Source organism: Erinaceus europaeus, chromosome 9 (genome assembly GCF_950295315.1).
Source record: "Erinaceus europaeus chromosome 9, mEriEur2.1, whole genome shotgun sequence".
Classification (NCBI taxonomy): domain Eukaryota; kingdom Metazoa; phylum Chordata; class Mammalia; order Eulipotyphla; family Erinaceidae; genus Erinaceus; species Erinaceus europaeus.
Genome location: NC_080170.1, coordinates 15472114 through 15490846, shown reverse-complemented (window position 1 = coordinate 15490846; position 18733 = coordinate 15472114). Strand labels below are relative to the sequence as shown.

Here is an 18733-nt window from a genome sequence, read left to right as displayed (position 1 = left end):
CGATGTTCTCACTTATAGGTGATTATAGGAAATTAACAAACAAGGAAAGAAAAAACACAAAGTGAAACTTGGATTGGGTGTGACATATTGTACCAAAGCAAAGGACTCTGGGGGGAAATGGAAGGGAAGGGATAGAGAGGGCGTTGGGGAGCTGATGCAGGATGTCAGAAAAGGGTTTAAGTTGAGGGTGGCAGTGGGTACAGACACCTATCACGGGGAGGTGAGAAATCATACTCATGTACCAGCAGCTGTACTGTAAGCCATTACTGGCACAGTAAAATGATTTGGAAAAAAAATGTTTTAAAGAAGAACCCCAATAGAAAAGTGGGTAGAAGAACATATAATTAATTTTCAAGAAAGAAAATCTTAGTAGTAAATAAACATTTAAGTAAATGCTCAAAAAAAGAAAAAAATTAAAGATTTAAGGGGGGCTGGCGGTAGCGGGTTAAGCAGGTTAATGCAAATCACAAGGACAAGCGTAAGAATCCCAGTTCGAGCCCCCAGCTTCCCAACTGCAGGGGTGGGAGGTCGCTTCACAAGCAGTGAAACAGGTCTGCGGGTGTCTTTTTTTTTTCTGCCTCCAGGGTTATCACTGGGGCTCTGTGCCTGCACTACGAATCCACTGCTGCTGGAGGCTATTTTTTCCCCTTTTGTTTATCATCCTTGTTGTTGTTGTTGTTATTGTTGTTATTGCTGTTGGATAGGACAGAGAGAAATTGAGAGAGGAAAGGAAGACAAAGGTGGGGGGGAGACACAGACACCTGCACCTGCAGACCTGCTTCACCGCTTGTGAAGCGACCCCTGGCCCCTGCTGGTGATGAGCCAGGGGCTCAAACCCAGTTCTTTGCTCCAATCCATTTGCTTCACACCATGTGCACTTAATCCACTGTCTATCTTTCTCTCTGTCTTCCCCTCCTCTCTCGATTTCTCTGTGTCCTATCCAACAACAATGGCAGCAATAACAACAATAATACTAATAACAACAGCAACAAAAGGAGAAAAAAATCACTTCTAGGAGCAGTGGATTCATAGTGCAGGCACCGAGCCCCAGAGATAATCCTGGAGGCAAAGAGAGAGAGAGAGAGAGAAATTGAGCATGTGAATAGGAAGGAAAAAAATCATATCATTCATTCACAATTTTTGCTAAGTTGTATATATTTGTTTACTGTTTATGCCTAAATCCTCCCCCTCACCACCACCATGCAATAGAGGATTCTAAAATATAGGCAAGTAGCAACATATTAGGCACTCTAATGGGTGCCCCCAAAGACTTCTTTGTTGTTATAAAATATGGCAAGTTCCTCTCTCGCCTCCTCCCAGAACATTTGAACCAGCTCAAGTGCAGTGCAGTCCATAGGCTCTGATACAAAAAGCTGCCCTCCTCTGATACACCCTCCAAGCATTAGAGTGGTCATTGCTGGCCACATAAACGATTCTACTAGAAAAAGGCTCTCATACACCCTCCTCAACTCATGCCCTTCTCTATTCATCACGACTGTGGTCAAAGACACAGCTCCCTGTTAGCCTGGTGCAAGCTTGTACCTGCCACGGCCTTGCTATAGAATGGATTTAGACCTAGGCTTCTGGTACACCCCATCTCTGGGATGTGACAGCCTCACTGTCTCAAGGTCACAAAGTGCCTGACACTTCACAACACCTGTAGTTCCACCTCAACCCAGGAATGACCCTAACACAACATTTTCTTTTTATTAAACTCTTCTCTTTTCCCCTTCCCTGCTGACTCAAGGTAAGTGACATAAGCACACCCATGTTTCCAGATGAGCACATTCGATGTGAATAAATTCAGATGTATTAACACCAAACTTCTCCATGGACACATCTACCACAAGAGAATTAACTGGTTTGAGGGGCCAGCTGGTGGCACACCTGGTGAAGGGCATGTATTTCAATGCCCAAGGACCCAGGTTTAAGCCCCCAGTCCCCACTGCAGGAGGAAAACTTCACCACTCCTGAAGCAGTGCTATTGCTGTCTCTCTGCCCTTTTTTATAGCCCCATCTCCCCTCCCTCTCAATTCCTCTCTGTTATATCAATAAAATAACTAAAGATTTAAAAAATCTCTTTAAAAAAAAAAAGGAGATAGAGAATTAATCAGTTTTCTTCAAAATCAGTTCAGTGTCCTTTGTCCAGATAAGTTATAAACTCTATTAGGTAGAGACTCTTTGACTCTTGATTGTCTGTGTTAAATAATTATTCACTCTAGTGCTTTAAAAATTCTAGGAGGAGGAGATACACAAATGATTGTGCAGGGCACAACAAGCAGAGGTTTCAGAGTTATTGGGCCTGATTAGAAACATTGGTGTCCCGTGTGCAACAGACAAGAGCAGAGCCTCAGAGCTCGAGTGTCCCAGCTCATGAGAATAAAGGGGCACATGGTTGAGAAACATGAATCAACGAGTGCTACTGAGTTCACCAGCGACTGACTGGGATTTTCAGTGAGTGCCACATAAATGGAAAAGAAAGAAGAGAGAGCATAAAATGTCACAAAACTCATCACAAGAATGAGGACTCTTTGGATGGCTCTAGTCTCCAGAGAGGGTCTTGGGAAGAGGTTGGTCTGGTGAATGTGTTGCACACGTTGCCTATGTTTGTACAGGATCACAACCATGGTGCTGCTGGCCCACAGCATGAGTCCTAGACTCAGACAGCCAGGAAGGTAGAAAATGGCCTCCAGCAGCAAATCTCTGATTTTGCCTTGACTGATACCCAGGCAGTATCCAACACTGGTTTCCTTGGTGATGTTTTTGTTGTTCCATTTATATACCACACGAATGGGAAAGATGCTGTTTATCAGCATGTGTAGGATCCAGCACAGGAGGCTGAAGAAGTCGATGTACTTGTAAGCTTTGACTTTCAGTGCCATCCACCTGGGCTTCCAGGAGCTGATTGTGAAGGCCTGAAAGACACTCAGGAGACAGGTGGCCCCAAACGACACACCCCTGCCTACTCTGTAAAGATAGAAGACAAGTTTGCATTCAAAATCACTGTAGGAAGAGTTGGATCCAAATACTGCTACCACCTGGGGGACTCCTTTGGTGAGGATCAGCAAGGAGTTTGCTAATGCCAGGTGCTTGAGAATCAAGTCTGTAGGCTTGAACTTGCATCCCGCAAAGTGAATATAAAAACAGTGATAAAGAAGCCAGATATTCCCCAAGATTCCAGCTGCGCTCTGGAACAAGGTGATGGTTCCAAATGCCAAATCCCCCAAGGTCATTCTGCCACCTCTCTGTGACTGGTACTCCGAGTCAGAGTGCCCTGCAGGGAAACATGAGGCAGGTGGTTCAGCAGGTAGGGAACCTGCCATATGTGTGTTGGGCACCAGGTTTGATTCCCAGCACTGAATGTTGCAGAGGAGCATGTGCAAAGGGCCCAGGTTCAAAGCCCTAGTCCCCACCTGCAGGTCTATAGGTATGTCTCTTTCTCTCTCCCTCTTTCTCTCCCCCTTCACTCTCAATTTCTCTCTGTCTCTGCAAACAAACAATAATAGCACTTTTTTAAAAAAAGTTAACTATATAGGGTCTGAGGCCTGCCCTCAGTTATCCCAAGTTCATCCATGCCTTAGCCGTTGCTCTTTCTTCTCTAGTGGTTATGTTACTGAGCCCGTTTCTTTTCTTTTTTTTTAATTAGTGATTTAATAACAATCAACAAGATTGTGGAGTAAGAGGGATACAAATCATGCAGTTCCCACTACTAGAGTGCCATATCCCATCCCCTCCATTGAAAGGTTCCCTATTCTTTATCCCTCTGGGACTATGGACAAAAACTACTGAGTCAATCTCTAGCCCCTAAGAATCCTTTTTCGAGGATGGCTGAGCTGCTAAGAATCCCTTTTACAGACATAAGCACTTACCCAGATGCCTGATATACCCCCTTTCCATTGCATAGACTGCCCTCATATATAAATTAAAAATACTAGCCTGACCTCATCTCCCGAGGCCCTAGTCAGGGAATCCTGGGATTCCCACACAGACATCATGGGCCTAGACCTCTAAGAGATCCCTCTTGCGACTGTCACTGGTCATCTCCATCAGGAATAATATCAAGGACCTCTATGCGGACCCCTACAGGACCTTACCCTCCGTGTGAATCAATACTGGTAGGGACTGCCCCATTCTCAGAAGAGAGGTTGAACTAACATACTCTACCATTCAAAGAAGACGGGTCCTGAAATTAGTGCAGCCTAGAATATTCCTAGCCATGACCACAGAAGGCAAGCTCAGACCTACAGGGATGCAGAAGTTACACAGGCTCCTGCGATGAATATGGCCCCAGATCAAATCGATAGGGTCTACAGTTAACAATATTTATGTGTTTTCCCCATATTTGGGAGCTACTCTCTTCCCTGATCCAGCTTTCTGATCCTCTTTCCAACTCTGACACCATCTTCCCAGACAATACCTTTGGTCCACCTGAGTGTTAGCTGTCAGGTTCAGGCAAAAACTGGTTGAGTCATGGGCCCCTTGGAATATACCTAAATTAGGCCTACTAGCTTTTTTCCAAAATAGAGACCCCAAATCTCATCTGCAGTGTCCTTGCCTTTAGGTTCCTGATTATTTAACAATTTTCTCTGTTTTACATCTTATTGCCTTTTCAGCCACTAAGTTCCAGATGCCACCATGACATCAGCCTGACTTCCCTGGGCAGATGACTTCACCGATGTGTCCTAGAACCCCACCACTCCAGAGTCTTGCCTCAGTAGGGAAAGAAAGAGGCAGGCTGGGAGTATGGATCAACCTGCCAATGCCCGTGTTCAGCGGAGAAGCAATTACAGAATCCAGACCTCCCACCTTCGGCACCCCATAATGATCTTGGGTCCATACTCCCAGACGGATAAAGAATAGGAAAGCTTTTAAGGAAGGTGATGGGATATGGAGTTCTGGTGGTAGGAATTGTGTGGAACTGTACCCCTCTTATCCTATGGTCTTGTCAATATTTCCATTTTATAAATAAAAAAATACTGGCCAGGGGGTACTAGGGGGATGGGCAGTAGCACAGCAGGTTAAGCGCACATGGCACCAAGTGCAAGGACCAACATAAGGACCCTGGTCTGAGCCCCACAGGTCTGCAGGTGTCTATCTTTCTCTCCCTTCTCTGTCTTCCCCCTCTCTCTCAATTTCTTTCTGTCCTATCCAACAGCAATGACAACAATAACAACAACAACAATAAGGGCAACAAAGTGGGGAAAATGGCCTCCAGGAGCAATGGATCCCTAGTGTAGGCACCGAGCCCCAATGATAACCCTGGAGGCAAATAATAATAATAATAATAATAATAATAATAATAATAATAATAATAATAAAATTCTGGACTGGGGAGATAGCTCACTGGGTAGAGCACTGCCTTGCCAAAGTGTGCATGGCATACCACACACGGGATAACTCTGGTGCTTATAGTCTCTCCTCTTCTCTTTCTGACTCTCTTTTTGAGTGAAAACATGGCCCAGGAGTAGTGAAATCACAAACGTGCTAAGTCCAGGCTACACTCACACATATAGAGAGAGACAGAGAGAGAGAGAGGAAATACTCACCCAACTCCTTCATGTTGCCAGAAGTACCAGCTCAGTGTGACAATCATGACAGTCGGTATGCAGGAGGGAAGAAGCCAGAACCTGGCATAAGGGTTTAAGATGTGTGGCTTCCCCTCCCTAAAGAGCCACAATTATCATCTCACTTGTAACAGAAATGACAGCAAGCTCTTGGGAAGCCAAAGATCATCCTGAAAAATAAATGTCCAAGTTACAAAATTCCCCAAACAATTATGTCTCTTGTAATTGCCTCCAAAGTAACAGTCATTTGGTGGGGACCCTTCTGAACGCCCTGGAGGCAGAGAGGCGGCCACAGGGAGGTTCAGGAAGTGTGGAGTCTCTGCCTCCAGAGCCTGGCAGTGAAACTTAGCGCCTTCCTGGAAGAACTCACTCCCACAATCTAATTCTATATTGATCTCTTTTATTGTATTTATTTACTTACTGGATAGCAACAGTCGGAAAGAGAGGAAAGGGGGAGAGAGGGAGAGACACTTTCAGCCCTGCTTCACCACTAGCAAATCTTTCCTCCTGCAGGTGGGGACCCGGGGCTCAAAACCCAGGCCCTTGTACACTGAAACATGTGTGCTCAACCAGGTGCACCACCATCTGCCACTATATACACTTTCAAATCCCTGATATACAACATCGTTTGTACTATGGGCAATGAGCTGGGTAGGGCACATTCCTTGCTGCATGCAGACCAGCCCTAGGACACCAGAGAAAGCTCCAGTGCTGGGTTGTCTCTCCCTTCTCTTTCTGAATGAAAACTAGACAGTTATATGGAAAAGAAGAAGAGTAAAATACTCCCTGATACCATTCCCCAAATTAATTAATAATAGATTAAAGACCTGGAAACAAAACCAAAGCTATAAAATATCCAGGAGAAAATACAGCCTGTATGCTCCTTGACATCAGCCATAGGGATGTTTTTGGGGACTCCAACCCAATGATATAGGAAAGAAAAGCAAAAGTAAATTAATGGGGCTACATCAAACTAAAAACTGCCCACACAGCAAAAGAAAAGACATCCTACTGAACGGAAGAAGGTATATATTCACTACAGAACAACAAGGGGTTGATATCCAAAATCTATCAAGATCTTAACACATTCAACAACAAAAGAAAACAAACAGTCCAATTAAAAAAAAAACAAACAGAGAATTCCTCTCCTGGGGATATAGCCTAAGGAACCCAACACACCCATCCAAAAAGATCTGTGTACACATATGTTCTTGGCAGCACAATTTGTAATAGCCAAAACCTGGAAGCAACCTAGGTATCCAACAACAGATGAGTGGCTGAGCAAGTTGTGGTATATACATACAATGGAATACTACTCAGCTATTAAAAATGGTGACTTCACCGTTTTCAGCCGATCTTGGATGGACCTTGAAAAATTCATGTTAAGTGAAATAAGTCAGAAATAGAAGGATGACTATGGGATGATCTCACTCTCAGGCAGAAGTTGAAAAACAAGATCAGAAAAGAAAACACAAGTAGAACCTGAACTGGAATTGGCGTATTGCACCAAAGTAAAAGATTCTGGGGTGGGTGGGGAAAGTACAGATCCAAGAAGGATGACAGAGGACCTAGTGGGGGTTGTATTGTTATATGGAAAACTGGGAAACGTCATGCATGTACAAACTATTGTGCTTACTGTTGAATGTAAAACATTAATTCCCCAATTAAGAAATTAAAAAAAAAAAAAGAGCAGAGTATCTGATTGACACTTCTCCAAGGAAAACATGCAGAGAGCCAATAGACCATATTTATCATCTCTTACTACCAGGGAAACACAAATCAAAACAGCAATGGAATCTTACCTCACACCCATTAGAAGAGCTACAGCTATAAAAGTAAGAAACAACCGGTGTTGGCCAGGATGTGGGGAAAAGGAAATGCTCTTACACTTTTATTGAGACCACCTTAGCCACCCAATGCCAGACAACAATTTCTTTCTTTTTTTTTTTAATTTCTTTATTGGGGGAATTAATGTTTTACAGTCAATGTTTATAGTATATACAATAGTTGGTACATGCATATATTTCTCAGTTTTCTAGGTCCTCTGTCATCCTTTTCCAGGACCTCTTCCCACCCCAGAGTCTTTTACTTTGGTGCAATACACCAACTCCAGTTCAGGTTCTACTTGTGTTTTCTCTTCTGATCTTGTTTTTCAACTTGTGCCTGAGAGTGAGATCATCCCATATTCATTCTTCTGTTTCTGACTTATTTCACTTAACATGATTTCTTCAAGCTCCATCCAACAGGGGCTGAAAACAGTGAAGTCACCATTTTTAATAGCTGAGTAGTATTCCATTCTGTATATAGGCCAGAGATTGCTCAGCCACTCATCTGTTGTTGGACACCCGGGTTGCTTCCAGGTTTTGGCTACTACAAATTATGCTGCTATGAACAAAGGTATACACAAATCTTTTTGGATGGGTGTGTTAGGTTCCCTAGGATACATCCCCAGGAGAGGAACTGCAGGGTCATAGGGTAAGTCCATTTCTAGCCTTCTGAGAGTTCTCCAGACTGCTCTCCACAGAGGCTGGGCCAATTTACATCCCCACCAGTAGTGCAGGAGGGTTCCTTTGTCCCCACAACCTCTCCAGTATTTGTTGCTGCTACCTTTTCTGATGTATGACATTCTCAAAGGAGTGAAGTGGTATCTCATTATTGTTTTTATTTGCATTTCTCTAACAATCAGAGACTTGGAGCATTTTTTCATGTGTTTCTCGGCCTTTTGGATCTCTCCTGTGGTGACTATTCTGTCCATGTTCTCTCCCCATTTTGGGATGGGGTCATTTGTTTTCTTGTTGTTGAGTTTGGCAAGCTCTTTATACATTTTGGTTATCAGCCTCTTGTCTGATGTATGGCATGTAAAGATCTTCTCCCATTCTGTGAGGGGGTCTCTTGGTTTGGGTGAAGGTTTCTTTTGCTGTGCAGAAGCTTTTTAATTTGATGTAGTGCTTTAGGTTTATATTTGCCCTAGTGTGGGTCTCGTGCGAGGTTAAGCATGGACGACAGTTGACTCCCCAGAAGTCTGTCTGTCAGTCTACCACTGTCATGCCAGCCGTTGTGATCAAGCGAGATGGGCTGGAGTATGTGAGGAATTCCAACTGGCCTATCAGTCTCACCACAACACTTCACCCCCCACCCCCGTGGATTTCATCTTCTTTAAATTTCTATTTCCCCATTCCAGCATCACCATCAATACCTTCTCATTGCCTTGCTCTCTTTCCCTTATAAGGAGATATTGGTCTCATTGTCCAGCTTGGCTACTTCCCCTGCGCCGCTACCCCTTTATAAACTTGTAACTGAAACAGTAAAGTGTTTCATCCACTGCCATGGTGCCCTGAGGTGGTTTGTTGTACCGTCCGCTGCCACAGTACGCTGGAAGTCCACTCAGCGAGCTCACCCCTGCCACTACTCATCGCTCTCCATCTGTCTCCAGTGGCCAACAGACCAGACGGTGAAGTTGGAGTCTGGCTGGCCCGTTCCCCCAAGGAACCCAACACCTTAGTCTTCTTTGCAATTGGATTCGTTTCATTGAAGATATCTTTAAAATTTATGTGGGAAAGAGTTCTGCCAATATTTTCCTCTAAGTATCTGGTAGTTTCTGGTCTAACATCCAGGTCAGACACCAGTTTCTATGCTGGAAGTCTGGGTGGATTCAAATCAGCAAAGTGTCTAGTGCAGAGAAATGAAAAATCCAGACCAGCCCTCCTGTCCTGGGGCAGGGCTCCTTTTCTTTAAACTAATGAGGATACTGGCCAAGTTCCATCTTATAAATCCTCTCACTCACAAGCTGCAGGAAGCAGAATGGACAGTGGTCAGAGGCACCAGTTCTCTCACCTCCCCAGGGAAAGGGGTAACTACCCAGGAGTACAGGCAGCTCCCTCCAAGATCACCCCAAAGTGCAATCAAGGTCCTGGCTTATCCAGAAGGAAGTGAGTGATGGAAATTTTGAGTTGTTTCAGAAGAATCTGAGAAGCAATGAGGCTTTTGGAAGGATGGTCTGATTTTCTTGTGTCTCTTTATGGTATAGAGTCAATGTAGTTTGTTACTCACACTCACTGCTGAGATATTTCTAGATCTTGTTTCACAGCCTGGAGAGGAGCCCTCAAGGAGGGCCAGTTTCAATTTCTTTTCCTATAAATGACCCAAGTTCTTGGGGAGACAATAATTATGCAAAAAGCCTTTTATGCCCAAGGCACTAAGGTCCAAAGTCCAAGGTTCAGTCCTCAGCATCATCAGAAGCCAGAGCTGAGCAGTACTTTTGAGACAGGCTGGGAGGATGGATTGACCTGCCAAGCCCATATTCAGAAAAGAAGCAATTACAAAAGCCAGACCTTCCACCTTTTGCACCACCCCCCCAATGATCCTGGGTCCATACTCCCAGAGGGATAAATAATACGGAAGCTAGATTGGATATGGGGTTGTGCACTGTGTGGAATTGTACCCCTCTTATCCTATTGTCTTGTCAATATTTCCATTTTATAAATTTAAAAAGAAAAATAAATAAAAACAAAAACAACCATATATAGCAAACCTACAGCTAACATCATACTCAATGGTGAAAAACTGGAAGCATTTCCCCTTAGATCATGTACTAGACAAGGCTGCCCACTATCACCATTACTATTCAACATAGTGTTGGAACTTCTTGCCATAGCAATCAGGTAGGAGCAAGCAATTAAAGGGATACAGATTGGAAGAGAAGACGTCAAACTCTCCCTATTTGCTGATGATATGATACTATACATAGAAAACCCTAAAGAATCCAGCAAGAAGCTCTTGGAAATTATCAGACAATATAATGAAGTATCAGGCTACAAAATCAACATACAAAAGTCAGTGGCATTCCTTTCTGCAAACACTAAGTTGGAAGAGCAAGAAATCCAGAAATCAATTCCTTTTACTATAGCAACAAAAACAATAAAATATCTAGGAATAAACCTAACCAAAGAAGGGAAAGACTTATATAATGAAAATTATGAGTCACTATTCAAGGAAATAGAAAAACATACAAAGAAGTGGAAAGATATTCTGTTTCTCTGGAGCTGTTATACTGTGATAGATTTTGGTTCGGGGCCCTGTGTCATGTAAATCTTTTTTTTTCTTTTTCTTTTTTTTTTAAATTTATTTCTTTATTGGGGAATTAATGTTTTACATTCAACAGTAAATACAATAGTTTGTACATGCATAACATTCCCCAGTTTCCCATTTAACAATACAATCCCCACTATGTCATTTATCATCCTTCATGGACCTGTATTCTCCCCACCCACCCACCCCAGAGTCTTTTACTTTGGTGAAATATGCCAATTCCATTTCAGGTTCTACTTGTGTTTTCTTTTCTGATCTTGTTTTTCAACTTCTGCCTGAAAGTGAGATCATCCCATAGTCATCCTTCTGTTTCTGACTTATTTCACTCAACATGAATTTTTCAAGGTCCATCCAAGATCAGCTGAAAATGGTGAAGTCACCATTTTTTACAGCTGAGTAGTATTCCATTGTGTATATATACCACAACTTGCTCAGCCACTCATCTGTTGTTGGACACCTGGGTTGCTTCCAGGATTTGGCTATTACAAATTGTGCTGCCAAGAACATATGTGTACACAGATCTTTTTGGATGGGTGTGATGGGTTCCTTAGGATAGATCCCCAGGAGAGGAAATGCAGAGTCATAGGGTAGATCCATTTCTAGCCTTCTGAGAGTTCTCCAGACTGTGTTCTCCACAGAGGTTGGACCAATTGACATTCCCACCAGCAGTGCAGGAGGGTTCCTTTGACCCCACACCCTCTCCAGCATTTGCTGCTGTTACCTTTTCTGATGTATGACATTCTCACAGGAGTGAAGTGATAGCTCATTGTTGTCTTTATTTGCATTTCTCTGACAATCAGAGACTTGGAGCATTTTTTCATGTGTTTCTCGGCCTTTTGGATCTCTTCTGTGGGGAATATTCTGTCCAAGTCCTCCCCCCATTTTTGGATAGGGTTATTTGTTGTCTTGTTGTTGAGTCTGGCAAGCTCTTTATATATGTTGGTTATTAAACTCTTATCTGATGTATGGCATGTAAAGATCTTCTCCCATTCTGTGAGGGGTCTCTTGGTTTGGGTAGTGGTTTCTTTTGCTGTGAAGAAGCTTTTTAATTTGATGTAGTCCCATAGGTTTATACTTGCCTTAGTCTTCTTTGTAATTGGATTCGTTTCATTGACAATGTCTTTAAAATTTATGCGGAAAAGAGTTCTGTCAATATTTGCCTCTAAGTATTTCATAGTTTGTGGTCTAACATCCAAGTCCTTGATCCACTTAGAATTTACTTTTGTATTTGGTGAAATACAGTGATTCAGTTTCATTCTTCTGCATGTTTCAACCCATTGTCTCCAACACCATTTGTTGAAGAGACTCTGCTTTCCCCATGTAATAGTCTGGGCCCCTTTGTCAAAGATTAGATGTCCATAGGTGTGGGGCCTCATTTCTGGGCTCTCAATTCTGTTCCACTGGTCAGTGTATCTGTTCATGTTCCAGTACCAAGCAGTTTTGATGACAATGGCCCTATAATACAGTTTAAGATCTGGGAGTGTGATGCCTCCAGTTCTGTTTTTTTTTTTTTTTCTCAAGATTGTTTTGGCAATTCTAGGTCTTTTCTGGTTCCAGATAAACATTTGTAGCATTTTTTCTATTTTCCAAAAAAATGTGCTTGGGGTCTTGATGGGGATAGCATTAAATTTGTAGATGGCTCTGAGTAATATATTCATTTTGATGATATTAATTCTTCCAACCCATGAACATGGAATATCTTTCCACTTCTTTGTGTCTTCATTTCTTTGAGTAGTGACTCATAATTTTCAGTATACAAGTCTTTCACTTCTTTGGTTAGGTTTACTCCTAGATATTTTATTGTTTTTGTTGCTATAGTAAAAGGAATTGATTTCTGGATTTCAATTTCTTCTAACTTAGTGTTTGCATAGAGGAAGGCCACTGACTTTTGAATGTTAATTTTATAGCCTGACACCTTACTGTATTGCCTGATGATTTCCAAAAGCTTCTTGCTGGATTCCTGAGGATTTTCCATGTATACTATCATGTCATCTGCAAATAAGGAGAGTTTGACTTCTTCTCTTCCAATCTTTATCCCTTGAATTCCTTGCTCCTGCCTGATTGCTATGGCAAGAACTTCCAACACTATGTTGAATAGTAATGGTGATAGTGGGCAGCCCTGGCTAGTACCTGATCTGAGTGGAAATGCTTCCAGTTTTTCACCATTGAGTATGATGTTGGCTGTAGGTTTGCTATATATAGACTCCACTATCTTCAGGAATTTTCCATCTATTCCCATGTTTTGTAGTGTTTTGATCATAAAGGGATGTTTTATTTTGTCAAAGGCTTTCTCTGCATCTATTGATATGACCATGTGGTTTTTGGTCTTGCTTTTGTTGATGTGGTGGATCACATTGATTGATTTACGTATATTAAACCAACCATGCATGCCTGGGATAAACCCCACTTGGTCATGATGAACAATCTTTTTGATATACTGCTGTATCTGGTTGGCTAGAATTTTGTTCAATATTTTCACATCTATGTTCATCAGAGATATTGGTCTGTAGTTTTCTTTTTTGGTTGTGTCCCTGTCTGCTTTTCATATCAGGGTGATGTTGGCTTCATAGAAGCCGGCAGGGAGTATTCCAGTGTCTTCAATCTTCTGGAAGATTTTTAAAAGTAGAGGTATTAGTTCTTCTTTGAAAGTTTTGTAGAATTCATTTGTAAAACCATCTGGTCCAGGACTTTTATTTTTGGGGAGACTTTTGATAACTGTTTCAATTTCATTAGCTGTGATGGGCCTGTTCATGTTATCCACTTCCTCTTTACTTAGTTTTGGAAGTTGGTAGGTATCTAGGAAATCGTCCATTTCTTCCAGGTTCTCTAGCTTGGTGGCATATAGTTGTTCATAGAAGCCTTGCATGATATGTTGAATTTCTGCGGTGTCTGTTGTGATATCTCCTCTTTCATTTACTATCCGATTTATTTGGGTCTTCTCCCTTTTTTGTTTTGTGAGTCTGGCTAAAGGCTTCTCGATTTTGTTTACTCTTTCGAAGAACCAACATTTACTTTCATTGATCTTGTGTATGGTTTTCCTATTCTCAATTTTATTTATTTCTGCCCTAACTTTAGTGATTTCTGTCCTTCTGGTTGCTTTAGGGTTTCTTTGTTGTTCTTCTTCTAGGTCTTTAAGATGTGCAATCAGGCTGTTTATTTGTGCTTTTTCTTGTTTCCTAATGTGTGCTTGTATAGCTATGAACTTCCCTCTTAGGACTGCTTTATCTGTGTCCCAAATATTTTGATAGCTTGTCTCTTCATTTTCATTGAACTCTCAAAACATTTTGATTTCTTCCTTGATTTCCTCTTTGACCCAGAAGTTGTTAAGAAGTGTACTGTTGAGCTTCCACATTTTGGGATTGTTACTAATCTTTTGTTGATTGTTAAGTGTTAGTTTAATTCCACTGTGGTCTAAGAAGATGCTTGGGATGATTTCAGTGCTCTTGAATTGGCTGATGCTGTCTTTGTGGCCTAACATATGGTCTATCCTTGAGAATGACCCATGTGGATTGGAGTAAAATGTGTATTCCAGTTTCTTGGGATGAATGACTCTGAAAATGTCTAATAGTTCTAGTTTATCTATCTCTTCATTTAGCTCCCTTATGTCTTTATTGATTTTCTGCCTGGATGATCTGTCAAGTTGAGAGAGTGGGGTGTTGAAGTCCCCTACTATGATTGTGTTACTGTTAATATATTGCTGTAGCTCTTTCAGTAGAAGTTTGATATATTTAGATGGCTTCTCATTGGGTGCAAAGATGTTAATAATTGTTAAGTCCTCTTGATTTACTGATCCTCTGAGCATTAAGTAGTATCCATCCCTATCTTTTTTAACCTTATCTGTTTTAAAGTCTATCATGTCAGATATGAGAATAGCTGTTCCTGTCCTTTTTTGTGTGCCATTAGCTTGTATGATAGTTTTCCATCCTTTCACTTTAAGTCTGTGTTTGTCTTGTTGAGTTAGGTGGGTTTCCTGTAGACAGCATATTGTTGGGTTGTGTTTTCTGATCCATCTTCCTACTCTGTGTCTTTTAATAGGTGAATTCAGGCCATTGACATTTATTGATATCAAAGATTGAAGATATTTTAACGCCATTCTTGTAGAGTTTTAGAGTGTTTTGACATATGTCCTATTTGTGGTGGTCTGGTTGTTTATAGGAGACCTTTCAGAACTTCTTTCAGGGCAGGCTTGGTGATGGTTGATTCCTTCAACTGTTGCTTGTCTGAGAAGGTTTTGATGCCTCCATCTAGTCTGAATGACAGTCTAGCAGGATATAGTATTCTTGGCTGAAAGCCTTTCTCATTGAGCACTCGATAGATATCTTGCCATTCTCTTCTGGCCTGTAGTGTTTGTATGGAGAAGTCTGCTGCTAATCTTATGGGCTTTCCTTTGTAGGTGACTCTTTTGTTTTTCTCTTGCAGCCTTCAGGATCCTTTCTTTATCCTTATTCCTTTCCATTCTAAGTATGATATGTCTTGGTGTCTTTAGGTCTGGATTAATTCTTTTTGGGACCCACTGGGCTTCTTGAATCTTTATGTCTTTGATGTTGTCTAGACTAGAGAAATTTTCAGCTATTATGGCCTGGAGAATGCTTTCTTCCTCTCCTTCTCTTTCTTCCTCTGGTAAGCCAATAATGCGTATATTGTTTCTTTTGAAGTCATCCCATAGGACCCTGTTGTTGTTTTCAGCATCTCTTAATCTCTTTTTGAGATCTCTTACTTCTTTTTTAGTTGTCTTTAATTCATCCTCAATCTTGCTAATTCTGTCTTCAGCCTCATTGATTTTATTCTCTCTGCCCTCTACTGTTTTCTGGAGTTCATCTATTTTGTTGCTCTGCTCTGATACTGTTTTAGCTTGTTCAGCTAGTTGCATTCTTAGCTCAGCAATTTCAGCTTTCAGCTCTCTAATAACCATGAGATAATTAGTATTTTCTTCCATATTCTCATTTGTTGTTCCTGCATTTCTGATTACAATTTTTTCAAATTCTTTACTCACTCCTGTTATTATTTCCTTAGCTAATGTTTGGATGTTGAACTCATTATTTTGTGCTTCACCCTCTGGAGAACTTTTAGCTGGACTCTTGTCCTGGTTCGATTCTCCAATATTTTTTCTTGTTGTTTTAACCATTTTATATATTATGTTATGAGTTCCCTTTATCTGTACTTTTCAAATTATTGATCACTATTGCCTGGATTGACTTGTATCTAAGTAAGTTAATTAAAGGGTTCACAGTGGTGGAAGTTAACGTTGTTTCAATCCGTGAGTTGGAGCTCAGTGGTTTAAAAGCCTCCTTTTTTTTTTGTTTCTTCCCTGTAGGCTATGGGAGTCTGAGGGCTTTTAAACTATCAATAGGCTTCTTAGCTTAATCACTGACTCCTGACCAAGAGATAAAGCAGGGAGTGGCAGAGATAATCCAGTGGTTATGCAAAGAGACTTTCACAGCCCCTCAGCTATGCCACCAAGGTATAGGTCTTCTCCTGAGTTTCCCAGTTAGATCTCTGTCCTCCAGCGTCCCTCCCTGTCGCTGCTCCAAATTCTGAGGGCAGTAGCAATGGAGACTCAGAGTTGCACTTGGTGAGTCTCTGGGGAGTCCTCTCCTCCCTTCAGCTGTCCCCTTGTTGGTGGAGCAGACTGGAGGTGGTGTCTCAACTGATAAACTGCTGAACTGTTAGTAGTCACTTAATCTCTCCTTAGGCTCCTCTCTCCTCTGTCACCAGCCACATGTGTTTGTACTCACCGGTGATTTACTGGGTTCCTGTGGTCATTCTAGTCCTATCTTGTTTAGGTCCCGGGTGGTCTCCTTTGGTATTCCTAGTTGATCCGGGAGAGGACGTGTCATGTAAATCTTCAGATCCTGTGAGCCTGTCCCCCAAAATGGGCACAGACATTCGCCTGAAAAGTAACTCCCTCAAGCTTCACAGCCCACCCAGCCCCAGAAATCTCTCATCCACATGCATGGTTCCAAACTCAAAAACTCCACATACCACAGAGCATCTGGTTGCCCACAGCTGTGACCTCTGACTGGCATCCATACACTGCTCCCACTAGGACCTCTAGCTGCCATTCAGCACTTGACCATCAGAGATACTGTTGTCCCTACTGAGGTGCCCTTGTCTTCCTCACGCCTTCCCACAGCTATACCATAATGATTGAAGGTAGATAAGAATCATTAGACATTATTTTTGTGTGGGGGTATAGCATAATGGTTATGCAAAGAGACTTTCATGCCTGAGGCTTTCAAGTCCCAGGTTCAACCCCCCACACTGCCATAAGCCAGAGCTGAGCAGTGCTCTGGTAAATAAATAAATAAATAAATAAGAATCATTAGACATTATTTTTATCACACACTTGGGGTTTTTAAGGACCTCCAGCTCCAGGTTCACTCTGATTTTGCCGTTGCTTGGAACATTTGTTTCAAACCTTCCTGGGCACCATGTACAGCTGAAGTCTTGATGCTCTGAGGTGGTGTCGCTGGGTGAAACAGCTGTGCTGTTTCAGTCTTTGTGACAATCAACAAAGAATTGAAGATTGACACACAGGAGTTTGAAGCAAAGAGTTGTATTGCAGTGTTAATAAACAAAACTACTCTCATAGAATGAGATGACTTACACCCCAGAAAGGAGATGGGCCCTGGAGCACAGAACCGAGTGGGGTTTTTGTTTTTTTTTGTTGTTGTTGTTGTTTGTTTGTTTGTTAAACGATTTAATAATGATTAATAAGATGTCAAGGTAACAGGGGAATAATTCAGTATAATTCCCACCACCAGAGTTCCATGTCCCATCCCTTCCATTGGAAGATTCCCTACTTTTTTTTATCCCTCTTAGAGTATGGACCAAAATTCTTTAATGGGTGCAGAAGTTGGAAGTTCTGGCTTCTGTAATTGCTTCTCTGCTGGACATGGACATTAGCAGGTGGATCCATAGCCCCAGTCTGTCTATCTTTCCCTAGTGGGTTAAGGCTTCCAAGAGTCAAGACTTTGAGTAACATTGGTGAGGTCATCTGCCCAGGGAAGTCAGGATGACATCAGAGTAGCATCTGCAGCCTGACGGCTGAAAGACAGTAAGATATACAGCAGGACAAATTGTTTAATAAACAGGAACCCAAAAGTAGGAATAGAGTAGATGAAATTAGGGATATTCAGGTGGGAAGAAGCTAGGAAGTCTATTTGAGGTATGTTCCAATGGGCCCATGACATTAGCAATTTTTGCCTGAGTTTGCTAGCTAACATGCAGGTAGATTAGGAATATTGTCTGGGAAAATGATATCAGAGTTGAGAGTAGGGCTAGAAAGCTGGATTAGGGGGAAAAATAGCTCTCATACATGAGAAAAGTATATAAATACCATTAACTATTCCCCCCATTGATCTGACCTAAGGACTGAATGTGTTTTAAAGTAAAACGTCTGGGAGGAGTTTGAGATTACATCACTGACTGACAAGCCGGGGTTCATGTAATAGTACTCTACATGTGTGTTTACTCATAGTGCATACAGAAAAACATATGGGTGGGGTGGGTGGGGGAGGGCAAAGACTGGAATGCTGATTTATTACAGTGGCATTATAATGAAGTAGAGGTCACTTCAGCCACCTGTCTCTCTTCTCTGTACCTGCCCCACTTGTGTTCATTGACAAGTGAGCTTCGTTCCCCATCAGTAAACCAGGTGACATTTTCTTGTGAGTCTGGCCTTTCTTGAGTATGAAAGGTGTGAGACAAGTTGGCTGTCCTTGCTAAACATACCTGACCACCAGCTCTGGCATCTCACATGTTGTTCTTAGGTTCTTTTTAGGTGGCTTCAGATGGTTTCACACCTAGTGGGCTTACATACAGTTGATAGCATTTTGCTATTTAATAGGGGCTTGGAAACTCCCCCTAATTTCCACTGAAGTAATCACTGATTTTCCTATTAGCCTACTGTAACAGTAACTGTGGGGTCCCTCCTCTCTTCCTAGGGTAAGGTTCTGCTACACTGAATGTCTAATCCTGCATAGCCCACAGAGAAGCACCTGCAGAAGGCCCCCTCCTCCTTGATGTCTTGTCATATTTAAACAGTGAAATTGTAGCTCAGTCATCATGAGAAATCATCA

General features: G+C 42.0%; 2 protein-coding genes across 2 annotated transcripts in view; both read right to left on the bottom strand.

The window, feature by feature from the left end:
- ARF1 (ADP ribosylation factor 1) overlaps positions 1-18733 on the bottom strand; it is a 442994-nt gene that overhangs the window by 399475 nt on the left and 24786 nt on the right. The window lies entirely within an intron of this gene.
- LOC103117190 (vomeronasal type-1 receptor 4-like) lies at positions 1490-3233 on the bottom strand. The gene is made up of 2 exons (XM_016190015.2): positions 2433-3233; positions 1490-1495 (listed from the first exon to the last, which is right to left on the bottom strand). Exons 1-2 carry the CDS (start codon positions 3231-3233, stop codon positions 1490-1492), a joined length of 807 nt encoding a protein of 268 aa, XP_016045501.2.